The sequence below is a fragment of the Triticum urartu genome, chromosome 1, assembly GCF_003073215.2.
Source record: "Triticum urartu cultivar G1812 chromosome 1, Tu2.1, whole genome shotgun sequence".
NCBI lineage: Eukaryota > Viridiplantae > Streptophyta > Magnoliopsida > Poales > Poaceae > Triticum > Triticum urartu.
This window is the reverse complement of record NC_053022.1, coordinates 26,940,849-26,968,383: the sequence shown is the minus strand read 5'-3', so window position 1 is coordinate 26,968,383 and position 27,535 is coordinate 26,940,849. Positions and strand designations below refer to the sequence as shown.

General features: G+C 44.6%; 1 protein-coding gene across 2 annotated transcripts; it reads left to right on the top strand.

Moving 5' to 3' along the window:
- Nucleotides 1-18,403: 18,403 nt before the first annotated feature.
- Nucleotides 18,404-24,862, top strand: LOC125544389 (disease resistance protein Pik-2-like). Of its 2 annotated transcripts, none has more exons than XM_048708060.1 (4): nucleotides 18,404-18,635; nucleotides 19,215-20,507; nucleotides 20,599-20,859; nucleotides 21,055-24,862. In XM_048708060.1, exon 4 carries the CDS (start codon nucleotides 21,161-21,163, stop codon nucleotides 24,509-24,511), a length of 3,351 nt encoding a protein of 1,116 aa, XP_048564017.1. In that variant the 5' UTR covers nucleotides 18,404-18,635; nucleotides 19,215-20,507; nucleotides 20,599-20,859; nucleotides 21,055-21,160; the 3' UTR covers nucleotides 24,512-24,862. The 2 variants fall into 2 exon arrangements, with proteins under 2 accessions (XP_048564017.1, XP_048564026.1); XM_048708069.1 differs by having other exon boundaries at nucleotides 18,404-19,005.
- Nucleotides 24,863-27,535: the final 2,673 nt, after the last annotated feature.

Genomic DNA, 27,535 nt, shown 5'->3' with positions numbered 1-27,535 from the left:
TATGGCTTGTTCTTTGCTAACGCTCCTAACAAAAAAAACATGAACATTTGGCTTGTTCATCCTGGTGTGGTTACGTAGTAGCATTGCCTAAAATGTACTAGGTAGCACTATCATGACTCAACACAAGATTTACTGAACTAGACAGTGCTAGTGGATCACCTGCATCTCAGTCTATACATCCTACATAGTCAGTTTCCGTTCCTATCGGACTGCTAACTTCTATTATCTTCACTTTGATCGTTGTCTTCTATACTGCTAGTTGTAGTCCCTTGTATGGATGGCAAATCAATTTTCTTTCAGCTCAAAATTTCACAATGTACCATAGCTTGAGAGGTGGCTACTACAAAGTGAAAATTTGTCCACTGCTTTTCCAGCTATTTACTCCAACCATCAAAAACAAAAATTAATGCACTAGTCGCACACATTACACAGGATGGATTGAACTGGCCTTCCATAACGGGCTAACCTTGGTGGCTGCCGCTAAACTTGTCTTGCTAAATGCTTTGCTGCAGGATTTGTCTGTTCAGGCTACACCACACAGTAGATCACTGACCAGCGGGGACGTCTTGCCCACTTGTGAATTTTTTTGACTGGCTACTCAACGTCAACAGCCAGTCAAACACTAGGGAAAACCTTCACCACAATACTAAGCTTTCTAATGCAAAATGGCCCATGACGAAGACATAATGCATTTGTTCGTGCGATGCACGGCTACTGCATGAATCTGAACACTACCGGACTCGCGGACTATGCCTACGGCCACGGGCCGTCGGCATAGGCCCCTAAGCCGTCGGCATAGATCTATGCCTACGGTTGCCGTCGGCATAGGCCCGTCGGCGTAGATGTCGTCAGCGTAGTCTTGTCAGACCGTCGGCATAGTATAGCCGTCGGCATAGGGGCCTATGCCGACGGCCTGACGTCAGCCGTCGGCATAGTATAGCCGTCGGCAGTGTTTTTCGTCTGACGGCAACGGACGGCGCCGTTAAAAGCGCTGACGAATCGCGCAATGCCACGTCGCAGAGATATGCCGACGGCAAAGCCGTCGGCATACCTCTGCCATGTGGCAACCCGTGGTACTCCTGGTGGCAGGGCTATGCGGGAAGATGCCGCCACTGCAGGGCATGCCCTCTACACTGACACCTTTCTTCCTCTATCATACTTCGCAAAATCTTGTAATCCAGAAATACCAAAGTTTTCAGGTAATGATCACCAAGTGTAAACGACGTCATGAGAAACATCATAGATGATCTGACACTATAGTCCAGCTTATGAAAGATGAGCTGCAACGAGTTCTCTCTCTCAGCTTATACATCCAACAGAGGCACCATGCGTTTCTGATTCCTCTCATTCCAATGGACATGACTCTAGACTCGAATCATCTTCAGGCTTGTTTTTCTCTCTTTTATTTCTGCTTGCTAGCTTTTGTATTATATGCACGGGTATGAGAAGTTACAGGAAGAAAGCAATGCTACTGCCTCTTATATCATGATGACTTCATGAGCTTTTGAGTAAGTGTTGAATGATGTAACATGTCAAGAAAAATGTTCTGAGATGTTAATTCAATGAAAGATTCATGCTTCTCTATCTACTACTAAAGATATATCATAAGCTCTTGTTGGGAGTTGTATTCATTTATTTATTGAGACGTTGTTGGGATAGTTTACTAATGTTAAAGACGTTGTGGCAAGGACATTTAGTGGCACAAAAATCTGATTACAGATGACATAAGGCTCTTCTCTCATAGCATCTCCAACGGCCGCGCCAAACGACGCGCGCGGGGTAAACCCAGCTTTTAGCACGTGCAGGGCGCTTTGCCGCGCTCCAGCGGCGGCGGGAAACTCGCGCGCGGGAACCGTTTGCGCCAGCGCGCGAAAAGGCGCTAGCTCGCACGCCATTTTTTGCGTACCACTTCCAGCGCGCCTATAAAATGCGGCGCGCGCCACGCGCCTTCTCCACGCCTCCTCTTCTCCTCTTCCTCTCCCTCTCTGCCACGCGCCGCTCCAGCGCCCCGCCACCGACGCGCCTCCACCGCTCCAGCGCCCCACCACCGACGTGCCGCCATGCCGCCGCGCCGCCGAGGAGCGTCCGGCTACCGCGGCGTCCGCCTGCGCCCCAACGACGGCTACTACTCGGAGATACGCTCCGGCGATCTCCGGCTCGGCCTCGGCACCTACGGGACGGCGCACGAGGCCGCCCGCGCGTACGACGCGACGGCGTGGCGCCTAGGCCGGCCGCGCAGCCAGATGAACTTCCAAGATATGTACACGCTCCAGCAGGCGCTCGACGTCGCCCCGCCGCCTCGTCTGAACACGGCGCAAGACCGTGCGGAGCATGCCGAGCGGCAGCGCCGCCTCCTCGTTGCCCAGGAGGACGAGCGGGTCATGGCGGAGTGGCGCCGGCGCCACCCGGAGGACGTCGCCTACGAGCAGGTCTACTGGGCAAGGCGCCGCGAGGAGGACACGCGAAGGCGCCGCGAGGAGCGGTTGGACAGGCGTCGGCGGAAGGCGTTGGCGAATGCGCAGTCCAATCTCGTTGCAGCAGGTGGGCAGTCGTTCTTCACGCCGGACGATGATCGGTGGCTGGACATCTGGCTAGATATCTCGGACGACACCGCCGAGGATGATAATGGTGATGATGATAGCGACTTAGAGTAGTTTTTTTTATGCAATCTATCTCGTTTTTTATCGTTTGTCGTTTTTATTATTATGCAATCTATGTTCCTGATGTAAAATACCTTTGTATCGTTTAAAATCTATGTAATCTATCTAGTTTTTATGCTTTTAATGCCTACATTTCTAGTTTGTAGAATGAGCGGCGCGCGCGCGCTGCATTTTAGCGCGGCTGCTGGAGCGGTCGCTGCGCGCCGCGCCAAAACAGGCGATGGGCGCACGCTAAAGCTGTTTTTTGCGCGCGCCACGTTCGGCGCCTGTTGGAGATGCTCTCAGGCGATAACTTCCAAATGACAAAAAGAACCAAGATCCCATAAGGTACCACAAGCCTCAGCTGCAAGAAATACTACCAGAGGAAAATGAATTTGCAATATTCACCATGTATACAAAGCTGCCACCAATCTTAGAAAACTTACACCGCCAGGTCAGCCTACCGTTGCCAATTTGAGGGAGCTCTACGCATGAGCGATAAGGAACTCATCTGGTCTGCCAAGGCGGCACCGCGTGCCAAAACTTTCCTCTGGCTTGCTACCCGGGGGCGGTGGATGACGGCTGATAATCTGGCTATCCGGGGTATCCTGCACAACCCAAACTGCCCACTGTGCTTGACGGCGCCGGAGACAGCTACCCACCTGCTGACGGTTTGCCCATTCTCAGCCGAGGTATGGAGCTCCATCATTATCAAGCTGGGACCCCCTTTCTCCGCGCTGCCGGTGGCAACCACGGCGGCCAATAATGACGGGTCTCTCCGATCCTCTTGGACGAGCCAGCTCCGTGCACTGCTGGGTCCGGCACATAGGAACACTTGGAGGTCGGCTATGTGTCTCGTTGCATGGATGCTTTGGAAGGAACGCAATGCACGCATCTTCAACTCCACCCACTGCACGCCCAGGCAAGTCGTCAGCCGCATCATGGACGAGGCCAGATGTTGGTCTGCGGCCAGGATTCATCAGTTGGACAGACTCTTTGAGCCACCCTGAACACTGCTCCATGTATTTTTGCTAAAACTGTAGTCTAAAACAGGGATGCTTGTAGTATCGCCATAGATGGCCTTCCATTGTTCTGAAACTCTGTAACTGCTTTTCTCTCCGTATGACTAATCAATGAAATGCGGCCCTAGGGCCATATTGTCGTAAAAAAAAATCTTAGAAAACTTCAACTTACCAGCGCCTTCAGGATGGATATAAATGAGTACATGATCAGAGAGTTGGCCATGGTTAGTGTAGTACTCCCTCTGTCCGAGAAAACTTGTCCCAAGCTTATTTCTTAAATGGATGTATCTAGCACTAAATTGGTGCTACATACATCCATTTGAGGGACAAGTTTTTCCGGACGGAGGGAGTACTATTATGCCTCAACACAAGATTTTCTTAACAACACGGTGCTGGTGGACTGCCTGTATCTCAGTCCATATATCCTACATAGTCAGTTTCCTATCAGACTGCTAACTTCAGTTATCATCCTGCTCCTGGTAACTCTCATTCCTACTCCCTCCGTTCCGAATTACTTGTCTTAGATTTGTCTAGATACAGAGGTATCTAGCACTAAAATGAGTCTAGATACATCCGTATCTAGACAAATTCAAGACAAGTAATTCGGAACGGAGTATCAGATTGCTAACTACCTTGCTGTTTGTCTTGCATTCTGCTAGTTATAGTCCCTTGTATGGATGGGCATGTATGGAAGTGATAAGAGGAAAAGCTAACAAGCCACATCCTCTTGTTTTGAGAACTTCTGAGCAGGCGTTGCATGCTATATAACACACAAATAAGTTGTTTTTGACATTTATTCAATGCAAGATTTCCTCTCTGCCTAAACGAAGGCGTATATTGGAAAAATGACTCTCGACATGCCAAGATCCTTAGATCAGGTGACATGCTGTGTACCAAAACAACAACTTCAGTTTATAGCCCCCAGCAAAAAAGGATTAGTTTGAATAGTTCCAGAGGCCATCTCATTTCAATTCAAACGGTAGTAGAAAACAAATCGTTCCAATACCACACCTCAACAAAAAAGATTTATGGATGTTGGCTCAATAAAGGCTGCATCAAAGATACTGTTGTTGCTGGACTATCTTCACATGCTAAGCTGCTAATAGACAATGTGTTCCTCCGTGATTACTCCCACATACTTTCAGGACACTTTTGATGGTGTATCTTTTCTTTTACGAGGAAACACATGTGGGTTTCTGGCTTGCTATAAGACTGCCATTCAGGACCTACAACATATACTTGTACTCCGATCCTTTAAACTATGACTCAGTGTGCCAATTGGCTGCCAAACATGTGGTTATCTAGAACAACTTTGTGGCAGCATGCAAGTGCCCCAATACAAGTGCAGCTTACGGAATTCGTGCTTCTCTGAGCTCTGTCTCTCAGCCTATATGTACAACAGTGGCAGCATGTGCTTCTGATTCCTCTCATTCCAATGGACAAGGCTCCAAGCTTGAACCATCGTCAGCTTGCTTTCTCTCCTGTATTACTGCTTGCTAGCCATTATATTATATGGATGGGTATGAGAAGTGATAGGAAGAAAGCAATGCTTGCTAGCCTCTTATGTAATGACTTAATGAGCCTTTGGGCAAGTGCTGCGTGCTGGAACTTGTAAAGAAAAATGTTCTGCGATGTTAAATCAATGCAAGATTCCTGCTGATCTATCTACTACTCAAGATATATCATAAGTTCTTGTTCGGAGTTTCATTTATTTATTGAGATGTTAGGCGGCTAATTTACTAATCTTACAGACGTTGTGGAAATGACCTTTTTTTAAAGGAGGGAGACCTCAGCCTCTACATCTGGGCGATGCATGCAGCCACTTTATTAATTATTTATAAATTACAAAAGAACTTACAAAGAAATATAGTAGTAAGTCTGAAGCCATCATCTAGGCAACATCTGTCGCTATTCCTATCCAGTTGATGAAGGGATGTTGATAGTTTGGGCCTAATATCAAGCAGACCTCGCAGTCAAGCCTAACATCTAAAACCTGAGGCCCCAACCAAGCCACTTGCTGAGTATGGGGCACACACCGGTCTGGCGCACACACAGAGGCCGGCGCCACCAACTGCCATCAATCCATCTTCAGAGCTGTACTGACGCATCAACCTTGCCTGGTCTAGCTTCCGTCGATGCCAGCACGACGCCAAACAACGTCACCATCCTGCGCTCGTCCATTAACACATGCCCAGCAGCGAGACCCCGCTCCTCCATGTCACTGAGACCCACCATTGTCAACGTGTGAGATGCAACACCGCTCCTCCGTCGCGAACACCACCTTCAGCCACTGGTCCCATCCCCTCCACCTGCAGATCCTCTGCAATCCCAACCGACAGTGCCGCTGCCGCCAAATCCAAAGAGGATTGAAGGTTTTCACCCGGCAGGAGATCGGGTGGGTAGATTGGGCCCTCAGCTGAGCCTTCATGAAGGAAAGAGACACCCATGGGCGATGCCGCCGTTGGGCTGGCCAGACCGGCCAAGGTTTCCCCCGGACCCAAGGTACACCACCAGGGCTCACCATCACCGGAGCCTGCAGCCGCAAACCACCATGACGACGAGAGAGGCAGTAGGAGAAAGGGGAACCTCCAGATCTGACGACACGACACCAACCCTCTGGAGGATCACCTGCCACCTGATCCATTCCCTGGCAGCCCACCCACCCCGCCGCGCCCGGGGCGAGGAGGCCAACCCAGGGGCCGCCGCCCCGGATCCAGGACCCTCCGCCCCGAATTGGGCAGAGCAGAGCCAGCCTGTCGCCACGACCACCACTGAGTCACCGGCCAGCCGCTGCTCTCCAGATGGAGGCCGCCGTGGGCCAGATTGGCGTCGCCGCCATCGATCGGGGCATCATCCTCGAGATCGGGGATCCCGCGCTTCCTGAGCCCGGAGTGAGAGGGTGATGCCTCCACTGCCGCCGCCGCACGCGCGGGCTTAGCCTGGCGCCATCACATGTGTTCTGGCAATGACATTGAGTTGCACAAAATCTGATTTAAGGTTCTTCTCTCTGGCTACAACTTCGAGCAGACATAAGGTACCAGCACAACACAGCTAGTTGTACCATAAGCCTCAGCTGCAACAAATACTAGAAGAAAATGATTTTACAATATTCATCCTGTGAAACAAATAAACCTAGCGATTCACCATGTACACAAAGCTGACACCAAACTTAGAAAACTGCAACTTACCAGAGCCTTTGAGGATGGATATAGAGTACATGATCAAAGAGTTGGTCGTTGCTTGATTTCACAGGACAAACCACCCCAGAGAGACACCAGGTACCCACAGAAAGAGCACGCAGGTGCTAGCTCCCATCATTAGGTACCCACAGAAAGAGCACGCAGGTGCTAGCTCCCATCATTCTAGTCTACTACAAACCAGAGCTGGTCTCTGGAGATGATATGGAACAACCATGGTACATGTCCTCAGAAGCCAGAACACAAACATTTGCCGTGGACAAACTTGCTTCCAACCATTTACGAGTGCATCCGTCGCTTGCCATTCCTAAACGACGTCTGGATTTTCCATTCCTTACATAGTAACCGGAGAATCATGGGTTGAGCGAACCCTTTTAACACCCCTACAATGAGAAGCTTCTGCAAAGACTATATGGACTGTGAATGTGTGCCTTTCCCCACCCTTTGCCAGTACAAAGATGGAGATGTCGCCGGCCTGCACTTGGTTGTCACATACAAAGTCCAACCAGTTACCCACAAGCATGCGCGTGTCTTTTTCTATGAAGAATCTCGGACGCCACTTCTCGGTCTTGCCCGGCATCTCAAGTGTGACAGCCCCATTTTCATGTGGAAAGTGTGCAGCTGCAGCTAATGTGGGTTCCTTTGAAATGATCTGGTTACATGTGGCAAGATGAGATGTCATTACAAAACACACGATAAAAGAAAAGTCAGGCTGAATGGAAAAGGCATTGTTTCAACTGTAAAGCAAGGAAAAAACATTTATCCAATTGTTCTGAAGGTTCATGGGAACTTGAAGATGACAAGATTTTCCTGAAGAAAACAGAAATGTACATCATATACCGCAAAAAACAGTTCAAGTTGATAGAAGTGAGCAGCTCAATTCAACATAAAAGAACAGAAATTTACCAGAAGAGGACTAGGTAGTTGAACATCACACCTCCTCATGGTAGCCACAAATACAGTAGTTTCAGGTTTAACTTTCTGGATAAGCGTGTTTACTCTCTCCATTTGTGCTCCAAATAGACAGCTCCTGAATATTACCCCATAATCCGCTTCTGGAGGTGCCGGATGATCATCTGACTCCGAAGATTCGTATTCTCGAGCACTGTCTTCTTCTGGATAAAATTTCATAGGTCAAAACTATAAGAAATTCCAGGTTTAACGCATATGTGCATGTAAGTTGACAATATAACCTGATTTCTCAGATGAAGAGGGTCTCAGTGCAACCTTTCCAGCAGTAGTCCTACAATGGCTAGAACTTCTCCTTTCAGACCTAGCAATTTTTTAAATTCCTGATAATTGTATGGTATCATGATGGAGCTCCTTAAAATATGAAAATAGTCTGTACTCATTTGTTCAGCATTACCTTCATTCAAGCCAATAAGTTCTTCCAGAAGGGGAATGATCATCGCTTCTGCAAACCCAATGATTTCAGGTTCAGCTTCTTTTACACATTCATCTATTTTTTTTCATCGTGTACTTCTACAAGTTCCCATTGCCCTGATAAGACTTGATGATCCTTTGAGAGAATATGAAGAGCATTTTCTGCTACCTCTGTCTCGCTTAGGCGTTCTTTCATGGAACTGCATAATACCCACAATAATAAGGATGGAAAAAGATCAAACACTGCTAAAACGTTGTATGCTGTAAACACAAACTACAGAGTGAAAAAGGTGGAGAAGACGACATACAGGAAGTATCCCAAATGTGGCAAACTTGAAATGTTGACGATGCAGGTCAGCAATCGCGGCAAATTGGGAATCATCCTTAGAAACGTGGCAGATCCTGGGCACTGGAGTAGTTAATTTCACGGTCTACAATTCGCCTTCCAGGGATATAGGTGATCCATGTAAGCAATCTACAAAAAAACAGAGATGGAACAAGATACGTGCATATAAAAGTATAAACATTCTTGGGGGGAAAAGTGACATTGAAAAGGATGGCATATATAATTCCATAGACTACGTATTTAAACAAGAGCACTAGCCGAAGAAAGTATGTATACAATATGTAGTATGAACTGAACATAACAGCAGCATCCCCTGTATAATAAATGTGCATCAATAAAGAAATGCCAAGTTGCCAACAATAAAATCAGATTGCAATATTAACTGCTTATGAGTTCAATTGCAGCACACCATTTCCATAACTGTGGCATCAACAAAATCAAACAAACTGTAAGAACTAATAAGTTATAACTGCAAAGAAATGCCACTACATTAATAATGACAACATCAGAAAAAGAAATGCCAGCAGCAATATCAAAGACATGTCATCAGTGCACTATATGCAATAGGAGGGGAAATAGGAGAGCTGGAGAGGCCATACCGTGAGCAAAGGCAAGCACCCACCAACCAAGAAGTCTCTCATCTTTTCCACCCTAGACTTGTACTGAAATTTGTGAACCTCGTCCATCAGATGCTCCGTGATATGGCCAGCCCAATCCAGATCCTGCACCTTTGACATATCTCGGAAGGCCCACAGGTAGTCAAGGTCTATTGTATTCCCAGTAGTGGGGGTGAGCACTGCGGCAAGTGCAATAAGAAGGGACGTCCTGCTAACAAACTTATGGACACTGACACTGCCAAAAAAGTGCTACACTTCCTTTGGTGGCTAACAAACTGCAGTCTACCGCTACGCACAAACTGCAGCATAGAGGTATGAAAATTGATACCCTCTGCCCTATGTCTCATAGATATGATGAGGATGAAGGCCATTGTTTCCTCAAGTGCAAAACAGTGAGAGCCATTTGGAGGCAAGTTCAGCTTGAATATCTCAGGCTCCAACTACTTGCATGCTCAAGTAATTTAATTTTATGGAGGGCATTGTTAGTCTAAATGAGGAAGAAAAACTTGAAACATGCCTTCTCCTCTGGTTATGGTGGCATCAGAGGAACAAAGCTAATGCTGGAGATGCCATAGAGACAAATGATGAAATATCTTTCTCAATTAACCATGATCTTGCCAATGCTATGAATTTGATGCAGAAGAATAGAGGTGACATGAAGGATACAACGTTGAGATGGACACCACCCCGGCGGACATTTTGAAGATCAACACAGATGGTGCTTCCGACTGGAGACTCTCTCTGGAGGCTGGGGTTTCACCATTGAAAACCATGAAGGCGGGCTAATGGCCGCAGGGGCAGGAAACCTGGAATATGTATCTGATGCTCTTCATGCTGAAGTTTTGGCGATGTTACACGTTGTCAACACAGCAAACCAACTAGGATGTGGCCGAGTGATGTTTGAAACTGATTCAGTTTCACTAAAGCAAGCCGTCACTTCGGAAGACTACGATTTATCATTTTTTTAGAAAAGGAGGATGACCCCCGGCCTCTGTATCTGGGCGATGCATACGGTCACTTTATTAATTATTTTCACAAGACCTTATAAAGTCATACAACAGTAAAATTAAAGCCACCGTCTAAGCAAGAACTGTCGCTACACCTATCCAATTGATGAAGGGGCGCTGATAGCCTGGGCCTAATACCAAACAGACATTGCAGCCAGACCTAACATCTAAGACCTGAGGTCCCAAACAGGACGCATGCCGGGTATGGGCACCCACCAGTCGGGCGTGCTCCTCAACCACGGATGCCTGCCGGGTATGAGGCCGCCGCAGCTACTTGCCACCAATCCATCTTCAGAGCTGTACTGCTGCATCTACTTTGCACGGTCTAGCTACCGTCGACGCCACCACGATGCCAGACAACTTCTTCCTCCTGCGCGAGTCCATCTCCGCGCATCGGACGCCGAGTCTCCACTGCGCCATGCCGCCGAGACCCACCGTCGATGATACTGTTGATGCCACACCGCTCCACCTAAATGCCATCTCGCGTCGACTCCGAACTACCAGCAACTCCACCACGCTGAGCAGTCCTTGGCCGACGCCTTCAGGAAGGAATAGGACACCAAAGTGCCACCGTCGCCCAAACAGAGGAACAGAGGTTTTCGCATGCGCTCATGGCAGAGGTGGGGGGCGTATGATCCACACCGAAGCCTCCAGGAAGGGAATTGGCGCCGAGGGCGTCGACTTTGGTGCAGCCGCCACGCCGGCCTGGAGTTTCCCCGGGATCCATGCCCACCCGCCAGATCCATCCAAGCAGTATTGGCGTCGACCGTAGTCACCACTGTAGCCAGCATGAACCGGAGTAGATCGAGTCGGAGACAACGCCTCCCATGAAACTCCGGTCGGCCATCGAGGAGCCGCCGCAGCGCTGCCGCCTCCACGCCGCCCACGCAGCCGTGGAAGGCCCCCATCTGCACCCGCGGGTGCCGCCCGCCAGGCAGGTCGCACCGCGCGCCACCGATCGAGGCTGCCGCCCCGAGATCCCCGCGCCGCCCGAGGCACCGGCGGTCAGATCTGAAACAGATCTACCACGACCACCATAGGAGCGCCCGAACGGCCCCCCACGCCACCACCGAGGGAAGCAGCTCCTGCCGTCGCCCCTTGAGACTACGATTTATCTGCACTAGGTGCTGCGTTTAGAGAAATAAAGTTTCAGTTGAGAGCTAGCATGTCTGATTTATGTATTAGACACTGTCCGAGGTCTTGTAACCAAGCTGCGCACATGTTAGCCGCGCATGGCATGGTCTTGTGAAATCTGTATTAGACGTTGTAGCTGGTGAGTTGCCCAGTAATGCCATGTAATGTAACGCAACTGTGTTCCTTTCAAAAAAATAAAATAAGGAATGTCTTCGTGAAGGACTCCTTGTCCTCGTTATTCTTAAGCAAACTGACACAGTGGGGGATGGTTGCCCTTAGTCCGTTCTTTAAGTACAGATCTTGTAGTACTTTGATTTTGTCTGACTTCTGCCCATCTATACTTCTATATTACTATTAAACAATCAAATAAAAACTTCTTTAAGCACACCTCACAAAGCGTACACAGATCCAATACCACCGCACGATTAGGCCCACTAAAATCAATCTAACGGTTAGCCTTAACCTAAACCATTTTCTGTGTGCACTTAGCAATTTACATTGACTGACCGTACTCCACCATGGAGGAAAATATGAAACTCCACGCCTGAGCAATTAGGAAACTAATAATCACGGGTGCATCCTATTCTAGGAAACTAAATCAAAGTGCATCCATCCTATTAGGAAACTAATCTCAGACAAATCCATCCTATTAAAAAACTTATATCGGATACATCCATCCTATTAGGAAGCTAATCGCAAGCCGCCTGCCGCCATCATGCACGCTAGCCACGATGGGGGAAGCGCGAGGAGCTTCGTCTTCCTCCGGGAACACACGTGCTATCGCCGCCATCGTCTTCTGTTTGGAGGCCAGGCGCTCTTCTGCTGCTACTGCGACGACTCCATCCACGTCCAGGGCATGCTCTCCGGCAACCATCGGCATTCGCGTTGACTTCAGCTTCGTTCGCAGCACCCACGCCGACAAAGTGTCTGTTCAATGTGTGCACGTGCATTACATATTAAATAAGAATCGTGGGGCTTCAAGCAATCTAGAATTATAGATTTGGGATTATCTTAGGTTGCCGATTGCTGTACTGAAAATGTGTAATTATATATGGCACGTACATAAGAATGCAGCAATCTTGTCTTACAAAGTAGGATCAAGAGGGATACTGAAGAAGTCAAGATGCAGAGTCTATTTCCCATGATTACTTCTCATGTTCATGTCGGCTTCCTTGGGCTTTACTTCGTACCACCATATGCATTAAACTGGACCGTATCAAGAGGTAACGCCATCCCCTTGATTAGAATTGCCTTATTTGTGCTATTTGATCAGTGTGTGTTTTACGTATGACGTTGCTTTACCTGGAATTAAGGTGGGTTGCACCTGCCTAGGCACTATCTCCAGGGATAGGTTGGAAATCAGAATATATGATTCATTCTTAGAGAAAACTTTACACGCGTCACTTTAACATAATTGCATAGCAATCCAGTAAATTATGTAAGATTCAGTAGGAGGCAAGATATTGAATATGCACTACTATTTCAGTTACATGATTCTATACATATAAAACGGGTCACACATTGTTTAAGGCCTTATTTGCACCGCCTCTCTTTCTTTATCTGCGCGCCTCTTTCTTTCAATAATAATAATGAACAACTTTTTCCAGATCAGGTATTACACAGTTACAAATGTATACTGAAGCTACTTCTTACAACAAGGAAAAAGAGGATGAATGCTTTCTATCTTCACCAGTTTTGTAGCATGTTGCAAATTGTTGGCTCTTTCTTATTTGAGAATTCATCATTTTTTTGTAATTTAGAAGCTGACCTGAAATCTTGATAAGGTTAAGCTTGACAAATACTCTAGAATAGTTTTCCTTCCATCTTTATTTTTCTTCATAACTCATTTCAGTTTCTATACGTACAAAGCGTCTTACATCATTGTAAGTTAGTATGGTTGCCAACGCATAAACACATACAAAACCGGATAAATATTTTCTATCATGATAATTATTGGATTTCTTTTAGCCCTTTTACATTTCAATTAGTTCTTGTAAATCATCTTTATTTCATATAGAAGTCGTTGTAGTCACATATCATCTTCTATTTCCTATTATCCATAGTAAGTAGCTATATAATTTTGGCAGTCCACACAACCAAAAATATATATATAATTTGATCCAAATTAGTACAAATATATATTTTGCTATGCAGATTAGTAGAATAAAATAAGATTCGAGAATTAAGCAACTTGAACAATATAATTGCACCGTAAGGCAGTTTATACTTTTTTTCCCTGGCTACACTCGAAGAGAAGACTATACTACATGCTTATATTACTGCATTAATAAATAATTGCTTATTTTATTTAAATGAGAATATTTTCCTGCTATTACTCTATGCAGCAACATAACCACTACTGTGTCTCGCTTTTGAAAATACAATTTGAGCGACATCAAACATTGTGTATCCATTTGATTTATATTTTTTAAAATGCTTATTTTTTATATTATGTGAATTCACCTGTTTTATGTTTGAAACGTGTGTTGCGCGTGCATGCTTACTAGTGCAGTACAAAAGATCTTCCCCTTGTAGGTACACCTAAAATTTTCTAAACAAGGGGCTTGGTGAAAACAATTGTCTTGTCAATATTAATTCTGAAATGTGGGTTAATTTTTTCCATGATCCACTCAGTCAATGGCTCATGGATGGAGAATGCCCCGATACGATTGAAATGCTCGAATCCATACTTTGCAACATACTACCTCTGTCCTGATTTATTGGTCTATTGTATTTCATGCCAAATTTTGACTGTAGATTTAACTAACAAAATGTTCTTGCATGTCACCAAAAAATTATATCATTAAAAATTATGTTTAAATATGAATCTAACAATATAATTTTTGTTGACATGCACTAACATTTTGATAGTTAAATCCTTGATCAAAATTTGGCACAAATTACAAAGGGGACCAATAAACCAGGACGAAGGTAGTACCCCTGCTACCAGGGTGTCAGACCACGCATGACCCATCGCCCCTGGGCCAGAGAGAGGGTTGGTCTGCCTTTAGCGGTTTGAGCTCCCGAATATCCCGCGGGCCCAATGGCTACATTAATTGTTGGGGAAAGTTAAGACGTCTGAAACGGGAAAACCCTACGTCGCTCACTGTGTCGTAATGTCGTCGTTTCGCACAGGGTTGCTCGGGCGAACGACGCAGTGGACCTCGCCCAATTTCTAGCGAAGCTTATTGTTTCTGTACACTATTTCTACTGGTTTTGGGAACCTTCTAGAAGGTTCCTGGACCAGGTTTTCCCTTGTTGGTTTGGTTTCTATTTCTGGATTTTTCCGGCTTTTCTGTTTTATTGTTCCTTATTTTTTTTCCTATTTCTTTTTATTATTTTTTTGTTACTCTTTTGCTTTTTCCTAATTTCGAAGAGTTCATAAAAATGTTTGGAATTTCAATTTTTGCTAAAATTTTGTTCACTTTTTAAAAAAAGTTTGGATTCAAAACTTTAGTTCCCTTTATTGAATTTTTTTATAAATTTCAATATTTTGTTCATGTTTTTACAATATTTTTCAGTTCTTGTTCACATTTTCCAAAAATGTTCGCAAATTCGAAATTCGTTCATGTTTTCAAAAACTGTCCATGCTATTATATAGAATTAGGAATCTTATTCACCTTTTCAAAAGTTGTCCATTTTTTCAACTTTTTCATGTTTTGAAAAATTGTTCAGAATTTCAATATTTTGGTCAGGCTTTTCAAAATAGTTCACTTGTACAAAGAACAAATAGAAATTTTGAAGATTTTAAACTCTTTAAAAAATTGTGCACGTTTTTTGTGTAGAATTTCAGAATTTTGCTCACCTTTTCCAAATTTGGTTCACTTCTTTAAAAAAATTTCGACATTTCTATATTTTGTTCATGTTTTTTAAAAAATGGTTCAAATTTTCTAATTTATTCATGTTTTTCATATAGAAATTCGGAATTTTGTTCACGTTTTCGAAAAAGTGTTCCAAAATTCAAAAAAAGGAATTTAATAAATCACTTTTTAAAAAAATTCCACATACCCGATTGTTTGCGTTTGTCAAAAAATTCAGAATTTTAAATAAGTGTTCAACGTTTTTGGTTCGGATATGCCATTGTGATTAGTTCTTAAAATTTCGCAGAGCCTATTTTGCAAATTGTGCACCGCTCGCTAGAGTAACGTCGACTGGACTGGCCCACTTGCGCTACCCGCCTCGGCCTGTGCGAACCTCCGCCAACGTGCGGCAACGAGCGGCAGATAGGATGTTCCTCCCAAACGGTGCGCCCGTATGTCTCGCATTAAGCGAGAGAAAATACTATCTGCCGCGTTCTGCGGCAGATTGACGACCTAGACACAGATATCGATCGAATGGGCCAGCCAATCTGTGCGTTCGAGAGGACCAGTTTTGTGAAGGTTCGGGACTGGTTTTGGGAAGCAGTTTTTTTCCTGGTTTTTCTTTTTATTTTTCATTTTTTTGTTTTATTTATTTGAATTAATCTGTTTTTTCTTTTCTATTTATTTTTTGTTTTTGCATTTTTCAAATTTACTTTTATACTTTGTTTTGTTCCAAACTTTCAAATTTAGTTCATATTTTCCAAAAATATTCCTCTGATAAAAAAATTCAGACATACAAAAAATGTTCACGTTTCGAAAAATGTGAAAGAATTTTTAAAAAATGTTCCTGTTTTTAAAATTTTGTTCAAAAATTCAGAAAATTTACAGGAGTTTAAAAAATGTTCATATTTTTAAAATGTGTTCACAAATTCAAAAATATCAAGTTCTTTTAAAAACAATTACAATTCAAAAAATGTCATGATTTCAAATTTGTTCACAAATTCAAAAAAAGATCACATTCTTGAAAAAAACAATTAGAATTCAAAAAATGTTCACAAAATTTAGAAATATTTGTGGTTCCAACAATTTGTTCGGTATTTGATGAAAAGTTCCAACATTTAGAAATATTTTTCAATTTTTGTTCATAAATTCTAAAAATGCTCGTAGTTATGAATTTTAGTTTGGAATTTCATGAATTATTTCTTTTCAAATAATTTTTTAAGAATTCAAAAAATGTTCGTGGTTTCAAAATTTGTTCAGAATTCCATGTTTGTACACACGTTCAAAAAAAACTTCCTTTTGCCAAAAATTGTTCAGAAATACAAAAACTGTTTGCACATTTTCAAATTACACACTTTAAAAGAAGTATACTTGAAAAAAACTATCACTGCAGTAACTATTTCTAGGTCGTTACATTAACTTATTCAAATTCGCTATAGTGGAGCAGCAGTTTCTATGCTAGTACTAGTTCTTTATGTTGCGCGGTCGTCACAGTGGTTTTTGCTATCTTTTTTCTGTCCTGCTGTACCTCTCGATGGGCCAGCCCAGTCTCGCTCTCTCCTGTGTGATCCGCCGCCAATTTGACGCAAAGAATGTCAAATAGGGGCTCCCTTAAGCGAGACCGGATCAAACGGGCACCCCTATTTTCGCCTTAAGTGAGGAGAGGGGAAACTATCGTGCCGATCGCTACAGTATCGGACTGGTCCACTATGGGGCATATTTTTTGAAATATACTGAGTTAAATGGTCCTACAGCGACGTATCTTCCCAGAGCTGCTAACCACCACGCCACAATCAACTTGTTGTACACCATGTAGAACGCGTCCTACTAGAAGGAAAATGAGTTGGGTTTTACCCTGTTTACTTTCTTTTCCTGTTCTTTTTTTTTCTTTTTCTTCAATTTTTCTCGGTTTTCTTCGTGTTTTTATTTTTCCCCTTTTCTTTTGTCTTTGTTTGGTTTCCCTTTTTCTTCTCCATTTTTTGCTTTTTCTTATGTCGATTTTTATTTTCCCTCTACATTTTTATATATGTCAAAAAACATTTTCTTAATATGCGATTCACATTTTTTGTATACGCATTCAACATTGTTCGAGCGCTTATTCAACATTTTTCAAATACTTATTTAACATTTCAATACTTGTTCAATATTTTTCAAATACTTGTTCAACATTTTTCAACATGAAGAATAACAAAAACACTCTTCAAAAACACATTTGAAAAATGTTGAACGAGTATTTAAAAATTATTGAACAAGTATTTAAAAAATATTGAATAAGTATCAAAAAATGTTGAACAAGTATTTAAAAAATATTGAGGAAGTATTAAAAAAAGTTGAACAATTTATAAAAAATGTTGAACTAGTATCATCTGTTGAATTTTTTGTTGGCATGTAATGAATTGTTGAATTATGGTTTATTTTAGTTTTGTCGAATTGAGGATGAATTTGTGGTATATGGTAGACGTGCATGTATTTGTAAGAATATGAGAAGTGTGGTTGTCTAAAAAGGCAAATAAAAAGATGGTTGACACTGTTTGTGAGTTCATCCCGTTGCATAAATATTTAGGTGGTCAAATTTGCTAGGTCATACCGTAGATGCTCTCACGACCCTTGAACACGCCCACAATGGCGTCATGTCCAAAACCATTCACGTGCGTGACGTGGTCATGCGCATGGGAGTCGTGTCAAGCGAGGGGTGGTTTTTTTCTTGAGAGGCGGGGACGCGGGAGAGCTGCGTCGGCACTAATTGCAATTAGCGCTAAAGATTGGATGACTTTTGACTGTAGGATTTTATGGATGGATAGGATAGATTTGGATCTCCGCACTTCGTGTTTTTATAGGGGTAGTTGATACATAGATAGGAGTGCAGAGATTCGGTGCCCAGACTCATCTGCATCTAGTCAAAAAATAATTCACAAAAAACTCAGATAATTCTAAAAATTCCAAAAAAAATTGCATGATATATTATTTGCTGCATGAGGTCCGCTTCAATTTTCAGATCATTTAGACGTAGGAGCTCTTAGCAAAGGGACAAATCGGGTCAGAACAATACATGAACACTGAACTTTTTTATAAACTTCAAATTTGTCTTTTTTTGTCAAGAGCTGTTCAGATGTCCAAATGATCCGAAAATTGAAATGGACCTCACGGTCAAATTGTCTACCATGCATTGAATTTTAAAATTTCCTAGTATTTATTTTGATTTTTGATTCAGGGCGGATGCAAACGAGACTGGGCTGAGGAAGTGAAGCACTCTCTTCCCCACCGCGACTCGGCGACAGGCCGACAGCCCACCCAAGCTCAATCCCCACGCGGCGCGAACGTCGACCTCTGCTCTTCATTTCCATGGGAGGACTCCCGCGCGGTCGCCTTCCACCTCCGTCGCGGCGACGCCCGCCGCCGACCTCGGGCCGGCGACGGTGCGTCAGTCTCTCTCTTCCTTCCCGATGGAACGCTGGTGGCTGCCTCTTCACCCCCTTCTCCGAACCGACTGGTACACTTCCCTTGTCTTCTTCGCACGGTGCTTTTCTTCTCACGCACATGTCCTGTTTGCTGAAATGCCTTCTTACATGGCGACACTCCTGATGGATCGGATTGGTGGTCCTGCGGCAAGCCTGAAACAACCTCCAATTGGTTGATGAATTATCCAATGCCAGAATTAGTAAAGCTAGGCTGTTCAAGTATGGACATGTTTAGATGACACTGACCAAGCATACTCTGTGGTTCCATTAATTCCTCTAGCCAATTCCTGTGGCATGCTTGCTTGCTTGATTTCTGAAGAGCTTCCAATCGGTTTTGACCGAACTGTTTACGCTCTGACATAGAGCTTATTACAATCCCCAGACATCACTTTATTGCATATGGTACAACTCTGCATCTCGTAATCTACTTGTACTCTACATTCTGCTACCTTATAATTTGTGTATACTGAATTGATGGGCCTCTCTTTCACCAAGCATACTAAAGTTGAGACCTGTTTTTCCATCTGTTGCGGAATGCATGTAGCAATGCATATGTATTTCCTATTTATCACGTAGCCATCCTTCAATTATATGCTGCCTTTTTTTTGCAGGCTGGTGGTACTTTTGTAGCATTTTACTTGTAATCTGGGGCTTTATTCCTACAAAAAAAAAGAGAACGATCCCCAAGCTCAAGCCAAAGAGGAATTTCACTTGGTCACTAGACTCGCTACAAATGGAGTGAGCACTATCGTAAACTCTCTTAATTAGTTGCAATTCTAATTAATTGACACCTAGCTTAGTTAGCCTTGGATCCGCTGGTCAAGTCTGACATGCAAATCTTGTGGAAAGACTTGACTAGAATGTCATGCATATTCATCCTGATTAAAAATTGGTACGTAGTATAATCCGTATGTGCAACTTTGGAACTTGTCAGAACGTGCAACCCCATCATATCATGTTCACTGCACGAGAGAACAGAAGAGGTATTTTCTTTTACATCCTAATGAATGACCTTTCATATTAGTGTATGTTTAACTCAACATCTGAAATTTTATCGGATTATCACATTCGAAATTACTTTAACTCCTCGTAGTTGAAATAAGCTCAAAGAATCCTCCTCCGGCCTGGTCCATGCATTTAATTCGTTCTCCCTTCAATTCTTGTCCCGTACTGCTCCTACTGTGTAGGCACATGCTGCATGCCCGGACTCACTGCGCAGTGTGAACGGCACAGACTCTCATCCACTCCTTTCCTCATGCCTGCCCGGACTCACTGCGCAGGGTGAACGGCAGAGACTGCTTTCCTCCTGCCTTCCTAGCTCCCTACCTTGGATTTTTCTCACTTGGAACATTTGATTGAGTACCGGCTCTAAAAGGATTTGATTTGCGGTTAAACCTATGGTGTTGTTCATCTACCTGCACTTACACCCCCTCTGTGAAGTATGATTATATTTTATTTTGTCTCAGTTTTCTCATGCAAATCTTCCTCTAAACATATTTTCTCGAATGGCACGAATAATTCCTGATAATAGAAAATAAATAAAAAATCGGCTGTATGACCATCATCTGTCCTATATAGACACAGAAAGTGTAGTTAATGTGATGGACCAGAACATTGATGCACAGTGTGTAACTGTGTGTATCATATGGTACATAGGACCCATCCATGGTCTGATTAATGTTGGCTGAGGGTGGAGCATAGTCTGAGTCTGTGAAAACTTAAGGCTCACTGAGCATTAAATTTCCTGCAGCGCTTGACTCCTCACTGGTGGAGTGAGTAACTACATTTTCCTTGCACCTAATTCTTAAGCCTCTCCTGCATACTTCTTCTTCTTGCTGTTCTTCCTTAGCTAGTCTGCCATTTGGATCGGTGTTGGTGGATCATTCTGCTGCCTCATTTCCCGGGTAATTTCCTTAATTTTTACATCCATCTTCTTCTCCAGATCCCTGGCTGCTGCTCTGGTAATGCTACTCTTAACTGCACCGTGATATACAGGTGGAAGAGGCAAATCAGAAACAAGAATCTATCGAGCAGGCCGGCCTGAGAGACTGAGAGAAAGAGAGAGGGGGGGCGTTGGGCTTGGGCATCCGGTCCTCCCCGAGCTGAGCGAGCTGCTCCTCAAGGAGTACAACCTCGAAGCAGAGGGAGAAGGATACTGTTAAGAAGGGGGTCATGGACCTCAAGGCCACGCAAAGCTGCTCTTGAGAAGGTCTCCAATGTGCATTAATTTGCTGTAGCGCTTGACTTCCACCTAAGGTATGAAAGTGCTTGACTTCCCTAACACTTTCTTAAGCTCTGCTTGATGCAACGTAATGAAGTATTGTGATGATAAAAAACTGCAGCTGGAGTGGTATAGAAAAGACTGATGTAGACTTGCTAGCTCATTTTTGTGTCCACCACATCACAAGAATCCTAGTATTAATTTGTGTCTCACCCACTGCATCCTGTCAGGTATGGTATCCATGATCCACATATGCGCATGCGCCATGCTAAGATAAGCCAGCGCATAATCACGGTCGCACCGGTGGAGACTCTCCGATCGAGTTGAGTTCCAGTGATGGCTGAGCTCGCCGGGGGCGCCGTCCGCTCGCTGCTTGGCGTCATCCATGACGAGGCTAAGTTACTAGGCGGCGTCCGTGGCGATGTGCAGTTCATCAAAGAGGAGATGGAGAGCATGAACAGCTTCCTCCTGCACCTCGCCAGGAAGACGCCCCGCAGCGGGGAGCACGACGAGCAGGTCCGCACGTGGATGAAGCAGGTCCGCGACCTCGCTCATGACTGCAGCAACTGCATCGATGTCTACCTACGGCGCGGCAATCCGGCAGTCTACCGTGCCAGAGGAATACTGCTGGGTTACGTGTGGTGGGTGCCTTGGTTCGTGAAGAAGACGCTCGCTCAGCACCTCGCAGCCACCCAGCTGCGCGACCTCAAAGCCCGGGCTCGTGATGTTGGGGAGCGGCGGCTCAGGTACGGCGTTGAGGTCCCGGCGAAGCTGGACTTCGACCAAAAGCTGATGGAGGCGTCGTCGTCATCAACATTGTTCCAAGCTACTAGGGCAGTTGTAGCCGAAGGAGACCATGACTTCGAAGAAGACTACTACCGGATGATAAGTGATGATCCACGAAGGGAGCAAGCCTTTTCCGAGCCTCGCATTTCTGACAAGTGCACTGAAAAGCTAGTCCGCTGGCTTGAACAACAACAAGAGGATGGTCCATTCCAAGCCATTGCCATTGCAGCACCAGATGAAGAGGATGGAAACGAAATACCAAATGAAGCTTTATCTCATGTTGCCGTTAAGGAAAAATTCGACCACATCTTCTCTCTATATGACCGGTCTTGCCTGCAAGAACCCTGGGATTTTCTTGGTGATATCTTGGAGAACCTTGAAGAGGAATCCAACAAATCCGTCGAAGAATTTGGTGAGGAAGCTATCGACAAGAAGATTAGGAAAATCGAGGAGAAGATCGAAGAGTACCTGGAGAAAGCTGGTAATAAAGGTTACCCGGTTGAACCCTTAGCAGTACTCTGTGGCATCTTGGGGGTGCTGCTCCAGGATGCAACTGCCGGTGAGGATCAAAGTCAAACCCAGGAAAAGATCCTTGACGAGACAGTGGATAAGATGAAAAGGTATCTGGAATCAACGGGTGAATCGAGTTCCTGCAGGATTGGTGTTGAGCATCGCCAATACATAGCCATCCTACAGGAGCTGCTTCCCAAGCAGCACACCACACAGGCAAAAGTAGCCACAAATAAGCAAGCCGGCGAGGATCATATCGTGAAAAATATTAAAGACATCACGTTGAAGATTCATGTGCAGATCACTCCGGAGCTGCTGCTGCCAGTGTCACTTCATCAGCTAGATAAATCAATGGGAGAATCAGGCCAAGACCAGCTGTTGGCAGGCGAGGAGGACTGCAGGGAGATGATTGAACATGTCCTGGAGAGGATCAAAGAGCATCTGTTAATTCAAGAAACCATGGGGAGGGTTAGAGAGCATCTGCAGGGTACAAGGACACTGGTCGTTCTCCACAATGCCTCTGGCTACAAATGGGATGAGACTTCAAAGGCCTTGCGAGATTTGGGTTGCAGTTCAATGGCAGTGGTAGTTACCACAAAATACATGCAGAGGGCCAACGAGTTTTGCTATGGGACAGAACCCATCATATACTCTTCTATTGAATACTATCGCGAAACAGCACTCCAACTTACAAATCGGCATGTGAATGATGACGAGAAGTACAGCGCTGAAATCTACCATGAGATCTTGGAGAAATGTAGGGTGGATGAGTTCTGCATAAAGATGTTCATCCATGCTCTGTTTGCCAATCCAATGAGGAGCAGAGAAGAACTGGACAAATTGAGCAACAGCCTCGTGTTTGAAGGATCCGTGGAGACCAATGGCTACAAGATGATCAAGTTCTCGTACAATGATCTGCCTAGGGAATACAAGACCTGCTTGCTGTACCTAGCCATCTTCCATAAAGACGAGAAGATAAACCGGACAAGGTTAATTGGGCGGTGGGTTGCGGAAGGACTGATAACTAGACAAGACTGGCCCAGTTCAGTCAGTCAGGCCGAGCATTGTTTTGAGGTACTTGCCGACCTATGGCTTCTCTGTCCTTGCGACATTGGTACTGCAGGGAAGGTCAAGAGCATTACGTTGCATCCACTAGTGTACAACTTCATCACTAGGATGGCCAGGAAAGAACACATTCTGGACACACGCCTATCTTGGCACCTGGCTCGCCACTTCTCCGTTCTCAGCAACATCCGGCTCCGTCCCTCGGATAGCATCCTCAACTTCTTGAAGCAACCATCCCGAGCATCATCTCAGTTAAATCTCGTCAAGGTCCTGGATCTGGAAGGTTGTCCATCCCTTAGGGATAACCAACGATGGCTCAGGAATGTGTGCACCTCATTAATACTGCTCAAGTATCTGAGCCTAAGGAACACAGATGTCACTCAGCTGCCGAAGGAGATCAACATGCTCCAGCAGCTGGAGGTGTTGGACATTCGGCACACTCCTATGAATGCCTGCGCCACAAAACTGCTCATGCTACTGAAGCTAAAGCGTCTGCTGGCTGGTCACACCGGCACTGGTGGTTGTGATGCTAGCACACTTTCCACTGTCCAGATGCCTCACAAGGTCAGAAAAATGATGGACCTGGAAGTGCTGTCCCATGTACAGGCTTCGAAACATCATGCTACAGAGCTGAGAGAGATTGGCCAGCTATGGCAACTAAGGGTTCTTGGTGTGACCATTTATGATTGGAAAGCTCAACTTGAGAACTTACTCCAAGGGATTAGCGATCTGAATGAGTGCCTTCGGTCTTTGTCGATCGAGATCAAGCCTCCGCCTACCAGGCAGGCTGCTACTCCTCCTGACGTACCTGTAGCCGATGCTATCAGTGCACACTGTAAAAACACACCCAAGCTTCTCGAAATCCTGAGCATCAGTGGAGTCACGATGTATGGGCATCTTCTCCCATTGTTCGCAAGAGGCTGCCACAAACTTGCTGAGGTAACTCTTCATAACACCTCGTTAGACCACAATGATATGGAATCCCTCGCAGATTTGCCCAACCTACGCGGCCTCAGGCTCCAGCATGTTAATTTACACACTGAGGGAAAGCTTATAATCCAGACTGATGGGTTCCAAAATCTCAAGTATCTTGTCGTTGAGGGGGGCGGCATCACCGACATCAACTTTGAACTTGGAGAAGCTCCTAAGCTTGAAAACATCACCTGGCTCATCGATGGGATAGTGTCTCTGTCGGGAATCAACAACCTTCCCAAGTTGAAGGAAATGGTGTTCAATGATGGTGTCAGGCTACCAGATCAAGTGATACAAGCCATAGAAGCACATCCAAACTTCATTGATACCAATGGAATATGGGAATTATGCTAATCAGGAGTGAATCTATGGTTCCTTGATTTCAACCTTACAATGTGGTCAGCAAGGATTGCTTCATCCATTCATTCAAGCTCTACTATGATTCTGCTTTGTGTGTGAACTTGATTATGCTCGTATATCTGTTTGTGTTAAAAAAACGCGAGTTCATTTCTATACAGCCAATAGGGGTGTCTGAATGTAACGATAATGTGTCATGATTCATGAGCGTGGGTGTATGCTTATTTGTCCTAAACTAGCACAGCAGCCCACGAAATGCATGAGCCACATCTTTGGTGTCTATTTTTGTACTTACATATTTGACATTATATTAGGTAAAAAACAATTATAATTTCATATTTGTTTTGTTGTTTGAGACTTTCTGTTGCCTCGTGTTCTTAATTTTCCTCTTTCTCCCTACCATTGTTTAATTTGAAGTTTAATACCTGTCAGACGGATCCGTCATATAAGATTGAATTCTACCAGCAGTGTCGGTTCATCCAGCCGCTGGATGCATATATGAGCATGTTTCTTGTTATATGAAAAATCACTATTCCAACTGCAGTTCTTCTCTTATCAACAAAGTTCATCATTCCCTCGACCCAGTACAGCGTTTCAGCATTCTCAAAACGCTTCTTTCAGTTATACTCCTAAAAAATTCTCCATTTTCTTCTTATCTGTTTGTGGTTAACCATAATTGCCCAAAGCAGTTATCCATGTGGAGTGCACAACTCTACTCCAGTATAGCAGGATTTTCTGGTCTGTTTTTTTTTTCCCATGGTAACAAACTGATCGACGGCGATTAGATCGGTTTCAAGAACGGATGAAATGAACAACCAGCCAGGCCCAGGCTGGTACCCAAACCTTACTGAACCACCACACCTATATTTGAAGGCAGAGTGGCGTGTAAATTATTGCATTACAGGAGCTACACATAACGCGCAAGTAATACACAAAGGACTGGACAATGCATTGCTAAATAATTTAATCCAGGTTTTAACAGCAATGGGATTGGTTCAAGTTCAGAACAATTGGATCGGGTTCAGTATTACAAATGGTTCATGTTGCATTGGATGATGGAGTTATTCAGCATTACGGATGTCAGAATAAGCAACGATTTATTCAGGGCATTAGATGATTGAATTATTCAGAACATCAGGTGATGGAATGGTTAATGTTGCAGCAGCCATCAGGTTCAGCGGTAGCGTCCAGTCCAGGTGTTTACATTAGATAGAGTCCCATGAACACAACATATATGTCCACTGAAGTTTTATTGGTATCACAACAGACAATTGTGGTTCAGAAAATTCATGTCTATCCAGCAACAGAAACATCAGGCAAGTGCTTCTTACCAAATAAGTAAATTTTAACCACCACCCTATGTTGCCTTTAAAGCAAGGTTAGGACTTTGCCGTTTCGGCAGTCCATGACATGTCGCTCGGGCAGGTCTCCAAGCTAAAACTTGAGCGATGGATGACGTCGACGAGTTCTGGAGGCTGAGGCGGTGGCATCGGGACGAAGCTTGGACCGGCGGGTACCAACCCTTCATCATAAAGGATTGAAGGTAGAAGCCAAGGAGACAGGGTGGATGGAGCTCGCGAAAATGGCGCAGAAACTCACGGTCGGAGACAAAGCCAAGCCAGCGCCTGCACACGACGGCTGCGCGGACGACAGCGGTGGGGAAGCAGGATGTCGATGAGGAGGTCGTTGTTTTCCAGAACCCTGGACACGGCATCTGGTGTCAAAGCTGATTTTTTGAGCATGGTGTCAAAGCTGATGACGTCACCGCCTTCATTTTGATTTCTTCAGTGGCGGGTTTGGGTTGATATAGCAGGCAGAAAAGAGACCCTGTTGGCCTCGTATCTAAATAAAAGAATTAAAACTGCTACCTCTGTCCGGGTTTATTAGGCCCCTTAGTATTTTGAGCCAAAATTTGACCATCCATATTCCAAATAAAATATAAAATATATGCTACAAAAGGTACAAGGTTAGATTTGTATTTGAAAGAGCTTTCCGACGGTGTAATTTTTTTGACATATAGTTTATATTTTATTACTTAAATTTATTGGTCAAATTTTAGCCCAAAATGAGAGGGGGGCTAATAAACCCGGAAGGAGGGAGTACTAAGCTATCCCTGCTCTCATGCATTTGAAGTACTTTGGTGTCAGTGTAGCTGACACGTGTTGTACTACGCTTTGTACTACTAGATTTTTTAGGATGAACACAGTACAACGCTTTGTACTACTTTCTTTGGTTTTTATTAGGGGGTGATTATTGTCGGTACTAAAACCGGCGGATCTCGGGTAGGGGGTCCCGAACTATGCATTTAGGATCGATGGTGAACAAGAGACAAGGGACACAGTATTTACCCAGCTTCAGGCTCTCTCAAAGAAGTAAAACCCTACATCCGCTTTGATTGTATTGATGATGGAGTATCGAGTACATGATGATCTACCTTGAGATTGTATATTGTGTCTAAACCCTAAGGTAGGTAGTCATTCTGTCTCCATGGACTGAACCCCATGGTTTATATAGGAACCGGAGGTATCTAGGCATACACATGGTCGGTCGCCAACTAGGAATAAACATGCTGACAGGTGAAGTAGTCCTTGAAGTACATGTCAAATCTTTGACAGAGACCGTCTTGATCACGTCTGGGTTCGGGGCTTTCGGAGTCTTTCCTTATGAGATGGGCGAACCATAAGCTAGCTCGGACCTTATGAGATGGGACTGTGGGCCAACTAGGTTGTTACCCCTTAGTCTAGGACACCATCAGTAGCCCCTGAACTTGTCTTCAAAGTCGGGGTCTTCCTCAGACTAATGTCTTCGGTTTGGAGTCTTTGGCTTGACGGGCAAGTTCTCTCCTGGATGGTCTTTATGTGAACCCAAATCTCCTTTATTCAAAGCAATCATCGAGCTTCCCCTTAACGGGAGTGCCTGCCACCACATGTCTTAAGGTCCGCAAATCGTAGCTGGAGTTCTAGGGATTTCTCGTCGGAGGAGAGGTTTCATGGCGGAGGTGGATGGGGGAGAAACGGGAAG

What these genes read in the sequence shown, in the direction of transcription:
- LOC125544389 (XM_048708060.1), top strand. Translation starts at nt 21,161, where the DNA reads ATGGCTGAGCTCGCCGGGGGCGCCGTCCGCTCGCTGCTTGGCGTCATC.